The 9,418-nt window shown below is 44.4% G+C and overlaps 1 protein-coding gene across 1 annotated transcript; it reads left to right on the top strand.

Annotated features, from left to right (window-relative positions):
- Window positions 1–655: 655 nt before the first annotated feature.
- Window positions 656–8,724, top strand: p2rx7 (purinergic receptor P2X, ligand-gated ion channel, 7). The gene is made up of 13 exons (XM_069683211.1): window positions 656–777; window positions 1,773–1,920; window positions 1,991–2,062; window positions 2,232–2,304; window positions 2,634–2,730; window positions 3,133–3,213; window positions 3,825–3,960; window positions 4,949–5,085; window positions 5,207–5,297; window positions 6,065–6,130; window positions 7,319–7,420; window positions 7,563–7,670; window positions 7,789–8,724. The coding sequence occupies exons 1-13, from the start codon at window positions 656–658 to the stop codon at window positions 8,293–8,295; spliced, it is 1,740 nt and encodes a 579-aa protein (XP_069539312.1). The 3' UTR covers window positions 8,296–8,724.
- The last annotated feature ends 694 nt before the right edge of the window (window positions 8,725–9,418 follow it).

The raw sequence follows: 9,418 nt of genomic DNA, 5'->3' as shown, positions 1-9,418 counted from the left end.
TGTGAAGTCCCACAGGGCTCTTTCCTGGGGCCTCAGCTATTCTCCTTATGTTTGCTAATAAAGCTGATGTATAGACTGTTTCCTCTGCTTCTCAATACAAACTGTGCAGCTGTTTAGGGGATAATATTTAGAGCCACGTGTAGCAACTAACCAGGTCTTACAGGAGTAAACTGAAATCAGTTTCAACTGCTAAACTTTAGCACTGTGTATTTTTTTCATCCTGTAAAACAAGTTGTGACCTCTGTCTGTCAAAAACATGACACACTGCTGGTTGACCTCAAAATGTTATACTGACTTCAACAAGCAAACAGGTAACAGATGTGTGTGGTTTGAGATTGTGTGAGAGCCCATATATCTTAGATTGTAAAAAATATTTTTATAAGTTATTTTTAGTTTGAAGTCATTTGGTCAGCTTTTGGTGCATCTCAAAATGAAATAAATGATTATCTTATTAAAACAGTTGCTTTTCCGTTGAACAGCTGGTGATTTAGAGAGCGAGGGCAGCTGCAGGAGTCTGGACATGTGACCGTGCACACAGGAAGAAGAGTCAAGAAATGAGTCAGAGATTCTTCCTCCTCACTGAAAAGAATAAAATCAGACAAAAGCAACGTAAAACCCAGACAACGGAAGCAGCAGCTTCTCGGCCACCGTCGTCATGCCGTGCGGCCGGTTTCTCGGTCTGTGTCAGTATGAAACCACGAAGCTGGTGCGGATCCAGAGCGTCCGGCTCGGTTCTCTGAAGTGGAGTCTGAACGGAGCCATTCTGCTGGTCATCTGGTGAGTGTTTGAACCCCCGCATCGCCCCGCAGGCTGAGGGAGAGGCTGCACGCGCTCTGCTGCTGCTTCTGTTCACGTAGGGTCCCGTTAACGTAACGGTAACGTAAACACATCAACTGACCATTTATAAGACAGTTTATTAGTGTTTGGATGAAGCTGAGCCACAAATCCATAACATAATAAATGTGTTTTTCTTACATATTTAACAGTACAAGTTTTGTTCTTAAGATGCATTCATCGGAAAAAAGCTTAAAATATGAACAAACTTCTGAGCACGCTTCATATTGAGAGGTGATGATAATGTTTTGACCCCCACACTTACAAACATGAGGAGGACCAGGGCCGTCTCCAGACATTGTTGTGCCCTGTAGTTGGTGCCCCTGCCCCCGGACCACCCGCCACAAGTAGACCGACTTCCAAGTCTCAACATGTAGCATAACTTTTTGTCATTATTTGCACGCCATTTTGCAGCACAATAAATCAGAACACTTAAAAGGAATGTTTTAATTATTATAAAATGATATGTGTACCTTTTAAAATGTCTGTCTTTCTAGAATTGTTATTGTTATACAGCTGATGCCGTGTAATGGCTGGACTTTCCCCCTCTCATCATCTGCTGGTTCCTGTCTGTCACATAAAAGTATGCTGCAGGGTCTGATGACAAATGTACTTCATATTATAAGTCACAAGGCAGTTTAAGCTATTATTGAGAAGTTACTACAGAGGCTCATCTTTTCCTTTCTTTATATAGGAACCTTTTTAAATTAATTAAGCTGTTTTAATTCATATAATTATTTGTAAGTGATACAATCAACATAAATGTTACCTTCTGACGTTTTGTTTCAGAGTTAGCGTTAGGCTAAATGATCAGCGGTCCCTATAAGTAAAGGATGTGTGTGACTATGTCCAGGAGTGTTGTTGAAAATACACACCTAACAGACGCACTTGAATGTGTCTTATTTGTGTTAAACTGTGTTTTAATGTTTATTTTTTAGCATCATGATGCTGTGGAACAGAAAGTACCAGGAGTTTGAGCTGGTGGTGAGCTCCGTCACAGCAAAGGTGAAAGGTGTAGCTCAGACACACCTGCCCGGGGTCGGGGACGTGGTCTGGGATGTGGTGGACTACAGCGGGCCCTCACAGGTAAGTTATCCCAGTCTTCAGGGTCTTTTGTAAAGAGGAGAATGTAAAGGTGCATCTTTCTTTCTTTCAGGACAAAAACTCGTTCTTTGTGGTGACCAACGTCATCGTGACGAGGAGTCAGAAGCAGGGAAAATGTCCCGAGGTGCTCTTTCATCGTCCTTATCATAAATATTATCATTAACCACATTTTAAGTTGAATTCTCAGTTAAATCTCTGACAGATTATCTGCGTAAAAGTTCTTCTAACGATACGATGATGGAGACGAGAAGTTAGCCATCCTCTCTTATTTTGCAGCAGTGTTTTTATTCCAGGTTCCCGTTAAAGGCAGACTGTGTCGCTCCGATAAAGACTGTGAGAAAGGAGCCTGGGATCAGCTGAGCCACGGTACAGTCACTTCTCCGTCCCTTTAACATGTGCACCTGGTTACTCAAAGGTACTGCAGAGGCACTCAGAAGCCTGTTTTAGAAGTAGGATCTACGGTCACAGCTTCACTCTGCTCGTCCTCGATGGTTTGGCACCAGTCCTCACCTGTTTCCACACACAGCAGAGGAATTTATCATGAACGTGCTGCAGTTTTCGCTCTCAGCTCTCTGCTAAATCAAGGATTTGGACGACAGTTAATCTGCTCATCAGCTGCTGCAGGAATCAAACCTGTGACTTTCAGACTGAGCTATGACACAATGGTTTAAAATGTTCTTGTTTTCCTCCTGCAGGGATTCAAACAGGATCGTGTGTGAGGTTTGATGTGTTGAAGAAAACCTGTGAGGTTTCTGCGTGGTGTCCGGTTGAAACCAAGACCAACCCTCCGAGGTGAACTGTTTTTATATTTTAGATCTTTGACTCGTAACATCTCACTCTGGGAAGAACTGTGATCCTCTAACTCTTCATTTTGTCTGCGGTGGAAACGACACAATGACCTTTAGGCTCATGTAAAATAGAAAAGAAGATTTATCAGACTTTCAGTAGATATTGGAAAACTCCTCTGCTACAGCTGCAGTACAAAGAAGGAAAGAGTGTCAATATGAACAATTAATAAATAAAGGTAAATATTATATTTCTGCCCCGGCAGTAACGAATCAACAGAATCTTTAAGGTTTTTTGACGCAGCTGTTTTTGCTAAAATGGAGGTCCAGTGAATATCAGTGTGTGTTTCTGTTATGAAGGCGTATTTATTATACTGACTGGATAACAGTTTGATGTTTGACGATGCAGACCCGCTCTGCTGGCAGCAGCTGAGAACTTCACCGTCCTCATAAAGAACAACATCAGGTTTCCTGCCTTCAACTTCATCAGGTGAGACGTCGTCACTCTTTAATCACTCTGAGGCTGAAACAGCCGAGCCTCTGCTGACGGGGCCTCAAACTGTTTCCTAACACCTGTGTGAGCAGCAGCAGCAGCTTCAGGGGGGAAACATGTTCATTGTTTTGTCCTGCAGCTGCACACAGGGACAGTTTGTACGACTCTTCTTTGGCATGCTCTACGACGCGCCAACATTTTGCGTCGCTGATTGATCTTTATTTGTGGATTGCAAACAACTTCTTTATTTCTGAACAGTCGCAGAACAGAAGGACACTCGTATGTCACTTCTGTCACAACTCTTTTTGTTTGTTTGTTTGATTAAAAAAAAGCATGAATAATCCGTCCATCAGCAGACTAAGCTTCTTTTCTCTGTGTGGCTTTAACGACTGTTTACAGTTGTTTTTTATACTACTACTATTCTACTTTTTCAAAAAGTCAATATTCTGCATATCTATCAGGTGTTTCCCCTTTGTCATTACTAAATAGATCCAAACATCCAGAGTATCATAGTTAACTGAAATCTCAGGGTTTGCAGTTCGACTGTTCAGCTCAGGAAACTCCTCTTCTCTCTTATGTGAATATTTTAAGTGTATTTTGTTTTTCAGGAGGAACATCCTCCCGGGGATGAACGGCGCCTACCTGAGGAGCTGCCACAGAGGGAACGACTCGCTGTGCCCGATCTTCAGGCTGGGAGACGTCGTCCGAGAGGCCGGAGAGAAGTTCTCTGAGCTGGCAGTGGAGGTGAGCTTACATGTTTTGTGTGTGTGGGCATTAGGCAGACATTTTTTTAATAATAAAGGGGAAATGTCAGGAAGCAGCAACATGAATGACCTTTAGTTACATCCACTTTCCTTATGTTTCATTTCCTGAAGTCAGCCATGTGCAGCCTCAGGCAGAGATCAAGTAAAGTTGAAATTAAACCCAGAAGAGGAAGTGATGCCACAGAAAACTTCCTTCAGTTTGTGACCATTAAATTCAAAACCCAAAATATATTCAAAATAAAAGTCTCAAATATCTGGATTTTATACAAGAACTAAGTAATTTCTGTGTGATGATTTTAGAATAAATCATCCCTCCAGTGGAATCGACGTGTCTCTCATATGTCGTAAATAAACCTGAGTTTCTTTCTTATTCATTTTATTTCAGGAACCAATGATGCATTTCTAGAAAAGTCTTCGAAGGTGATTCCTGTTAAACACCAACAGAAACATTTACTTCTGTTTCTTGCTATAAAGAAGCATTTTAACTGTAACCTCAAGAAGGAGGGAGTTAATTCAAGGAACAAGGGAGGAAATGATTCTGGACTGGGGCGAAATTGATCCTGGAAGACTTATTAAAGAGTTACCTCTTCCCTGAGAGTTTTCCAGCGCAGTCATTAGGCCTTTTTACACTGCCAGTTCAAGGTGGGATTATTATGGCTCTGTTACGTTCTGTCTTCTATGTAGAATGCACAGAGGCGGAATGGTGGGGCGAAGTCTCTGAGCCGGCATCTGAGGCGTAACAGCGTCCGTGTAAACGTCCATTTGTTTACTCCTCACGTACGTTTGCTTCCGCAACGCCAAAACGCTTTTAAAAAACACACTGGGGCGGCTTTACGCCGGTGTTGCGTGGTCCCATGTAGAATGACAAAGGTGGCTTCATTACAGCGCTGAGGCAGAACCGCAGTGTGACGAAGGCCATGATCAGTGACGTTTTGTGATTAATGATGCACTTCCTCTGTTGGCCACAGGGGGGCGTCATCGGCATCCTCATAAAGTGGGACTGTAACCTGGACCGGCTGACGCAGCGCTGCCTCCCCCGTTACTCTTTCAGACGTCTGGACGAGAAGGAGAGCAACAGGACGCTGTACCCTGGACTGAACTTTAGGTGAGGGGGGTCAAAGGTCAAATTTACTGTGTTCAGGTACTGTTGGCCCATTCCTTATCATCAGACAGTCAGGACCGCCACAGGAACTTTATCTTTATTATTGAACATGTCTTCTGCTCAGGTATGCAAAGTACAACACAGTGAACGGGGTGGAGGAGCGGACGCTGTACAAAGCTTTCGGGATCAGGTTTGACGTCATGGTGTTCGGACAGGTGCGTTTGTTTTACGTTTTTCCTGATGCTGGTGATTTTCTGTGTTTCCTGCCCGGTGACTGAGTTAGCTGAGGGAACACCTAGCAGACAGCTAGCAGCTCCCAGCTGTCACTCAAAGAGGCCCCGCCCCTAATGCTGCATCACTTTAAGCCTTAATATAATGTAAACAGGTGAGCTGTATAAAGATTCTCCACGTACAGGTGTCATGAAGAGAGAAATGAGCTATAGAGACCCAAACTGTTTTTTGTACCAGGCTGTAAACATGTTTATTTCTGCTGTAAAGTTTAACATGGGGCTCTATGGGGACTGACTCACTGCTGGAGACAGCCTCAAGTGGACACCAGAGGAACTGCAGGTGTTGGCTCTCATGTTTTAACCTCGGGTGTTGCTGCTTTGAACATGGACTATTTCTGTGGCTCTTTGAAGCTTCTTGTGCTTCATCTGAAGATGCCTGATGAAGATCGATGTTGCATTAAAATGTGTCCGTGGTAAATACATTTTCACTGCTGATTATCAGACAAATGTGCTGATCGTGTGTGTGTGTATGTGTGTTTGTACTTGTAACATCATCCTGCTGTGATGGAACATTGTGCTACACTGCAAAAGTACATAAGCATGTTGTCACCACTAGAGGGCAGTACAAAGCTGGATTATTAGACTGAGTGCAATTAAAACTATTCGGGGCTTTTAGATTTGCAGTGAAGTTCTCTCTATTACTTTGTGTGTTTCTGACTTTAACATGTGACACGTTTGATTTGGTTCTCCAGGCGGGAAAGTTCAGCTTCATCCAGCTCATCATCTACATTGGATCAACACTGTCCTACTACGCTCTGGTGAGAGCACGCACGCACGCACGCACGCACGCAAACACACACAGTGTCCATTCATGCGTTCGTCCCACATCAGTGCTGAACACAGAGGCTGTCAGGGTAAGAGAGGAGGAGGCTGCTGAATGGACTTGATGAAGCTGTGACAGACATCCCGCATATTATCGCCTACAGCTTTTATGAGTAACTTCACAGATTTCTGCCCATGAAGACGTTCAAAGTACATTTACTAACGTATTGTTCATACTTTAAAAATTGAGGTAGCTCTGTCTTTTCTCTTTCTGCGACCTCAGGGCCCGATCAGACAGAGCGCGTTTTAGCAGCTAGGGGTTTTTTGTCATCGATTTCAGTGAGATGCTTTTTGTGCTCTGCTTTTGCGTTGCAGAGAGCCTCCCGTTTTCCGCTCTGTGCGACTCGTGTTTTTGAGGAAACGCTCCGAGCGCCTCGAGTTCATGGCCCGACGTCATGGGCGTTTTCTCTCATTGTCCAATCGGATAAATGTAGAGGCGGGCCTTCTGTCAGTTTACAATACAACGGTTAGGTTAATGACAGCTAATGATTCGGTGGTTGCCTTAACAGTAGAAAAAGAAAAGGCGCAGCGAGCTGCTCTTTTTTTAACCGTAGGCTTCAACAAAAAAGGCAGTGCGGTGCGCCTCACATTTTACAGCCTACCAAACGCGCTCCGTCTGATCGGGCCCTTGTACTTCTGCTCCATTAAAGGTTCATGTTGTATTTTTAGCTCCACTACATTTTTCTGACAGCTTTAGTGACTTGTCAGATAACAACTTTAAATCCCTCCCTGTGCAGTGAAAACCGTCCCAAGTCCCTTATTTGATATTTCCTCGCTCCTCCCTCGAACCGGAAGTAGTCTGGGACCCGCCATATCGAGGGCCGTCTGGATGCAGTTTAAGAGACTTGGGATCCAGACGTGTGTTACGCCCAAGTTTCCCTCCAAATGTTGTGATTTTAAATGTTTGTGAGAAAGTGAAGGATTAAGTGTTCCTTTATGGGTTTCTTTTTGCTACTAATGCAGCTGGAAGCTGTAAACAATGAACTTTCTTTGTTTTTGATTGTGAAAATATTTAGAGCTCCACCTTCCCAGAAAAAAAAGCAATGCAAAACAAAAAAACCCTTCTGCCCTCATTATGATTAAACTCGTGTGTGTGTGTGTGTGTGTGTGTGTGTGTTCCTCAGACGACCATATTGATCGACTGGCTGATTGGAACGAGCTGTTCTGCAGAAGTCGGACACAACTACTCGGAGAGGAAAGTGGAGACGATCCAAGACAGACAGAAGGTGATGAAGTTAAATGATCTGTAGCTGTATCTGATGCCTGTAAAATCTTACCTGTCCTGTATTTATGTATTTTGTGTTATGTGTAATTGTAATGAGCTGGTAACTGATCATTGTGAGTATCCTGATGTGATGTGTGTCGCAGTGCGTCCTCTGTGTTTCCTACGTCGATGAAAACAACATTCGACTGGTGAAAAGGTCGCAGAAGAAAAGTTTACAAGACGTCAAACCGACGTCTGTTCAGCCACACAAGGTACACCTGAGTCGTATCGACGTACACCTGAGTCGTATCGACGTACACCTGAGTCGTATCAATGTACATTAACATGTAAAAAGTCATCGTTCTCAGTGATCTCGTCTTGTCCTGACAGGAGGACATGGGACACCTGCGGGCCGTCCTCTCTCTGCTGCAGCCTGACGTCCCTGTGGATCGTGAAGCTCCGCCTCCCCTCGAACACAACCCTGACCAGAACCCTAAACCGCGTCGTCCCGCCTGGTGTAATTGCGACCGCTGCCGGGCCTCCTCGCTCCCTCAGGAGGAGCTGTGCTGCCGGCAGAGCGACGGCGCCTGCATCACCTCGTCTCCTCTGTTTGAGCAGCTCGTGCTGCGTCGCCCCCTGCTGGAGGCAGTTCTCCTGTTCAGGGACCCCCTGACTCCGCCCCCTGATCGAAGCCAGACCGCCGCCCTGCGTCACTGCGCCTACAGAGAGTACATCAGCTGGAGGTTTGGGGTCCCGCCTTCAGACGGCCACCCTGCCATCCCCAGCTGCTGCGTGTGGAGGATCAGGGAGGAGTACCCCAGCCCGGACGGACAGTACAGCGGCTTCAGACCGGCCAGGATGGCGTCCATGCAGGCGTGCGCTAACGGAGAGCTGTGAGAGGGACGCCACAGCTGACTGAACTACTAACAGGATCTTTATGTTAAATCAGCTTTACAAAAAAGAACAATCTCACTAAACAGAAGAGGAAGAACCTCCCTGCATTTTCTAACATAATCTGTGTTCTCTTCTGGCCGGTCAGTAAAAATATCTATGCATTTAATGAACTAAGCATGTTTCTCAATTTACTTCCTTAAAGCTTTTAAGCCTTTTATAATAACATTTTTAACATCACTAACAAAGTCAGATTTCTCCTGCTAGGAATGTGTGCACATATACGCGTACGTATTGTTTGTACATGGGATAAAAAGGCAGCAATCAAAACACTTTCCAAAACCAAAGACCAAATCCAAAACCAAGTCTTTCGCGAAGCTGCAGCCTCCAGGGCGAGGGATAAAGTTAACACTGAAATACAGAAAGCTGCAGTTCCTCTGGTGTCCACTTGAGGCTGCCTCCAGCAGTGAGTCAGTCCCCATAGAGCCCCATGTTAAACTTTACAGCAGAAATAAACATGTTTACAGCCTGGTACAAAAAACAGTTTGGGTCTCTATAGCTCATTTCTCTCTTCATGACAGGATTCTGGCAACTTGACTCCTGCAGCAACGGATGGGAGGAGAAAATGTCGTTCTGAGAACAAGTACCGAGCATGGATGATCAGACCTTGCTCTGGATCCTCCCCGACAGTCATGACTGTAATCTAATAAAGACAAAAATCAGCCGCTCATTTTTCTATAACTATATCATATGTATTTTCTATATTCTAAAACTAACGTATGTTGTTTTTAAAATTTGTTTCAAAAAATGAAATGTGATTATGAAAAAGGTTTTTTTTATTGGCTTTACGAGCTCGACTGCTTGTTGGGAACAAATACTGTCTGGAGTCTCAACTGGCTGCCAGGAACTGGTCTGGACCAAAGACTGTATAAAAAGATGGCTGACATGACAGCTTCCTAACAGTGAAGCCAAACCCTCTCCATCGCCCCCTGCTGACTGGCTGCAGTATAGCTCATAAAGCCCGCCTTCTCCATGTTAACAGATGGGACATGAGTCAAACTATAAAATCTAAATACACGTCAAATACATTTTTCTCAGCAGATGGAGACGCGTCGTCCATCTTTATATA

Source organism: Semicossyphus pulcher, unplaced genomic scaffold (assembly GCF_022749685.1).
Source record: "Semicossyphus pulcher isolate SPU_LCO1_2020_fin unplaced genomic scaffold, fSemPul1.0.p SCAF_6, whole genome shotgun sequence".
In the NCBI taxonomy this organism is placed as follows: domain Eukaryota; kingdom Metazoa; phylum Chordata; class Actinopteri; order Labriformes; family Labridae; genus Semicossyphus; species Semicossyphus pulcher.
The sequence above is the reverse complement of the archived record's forward strand: the minus strand, read 5'-3'. Positions and strand labels throughout refer to the sequence as shown.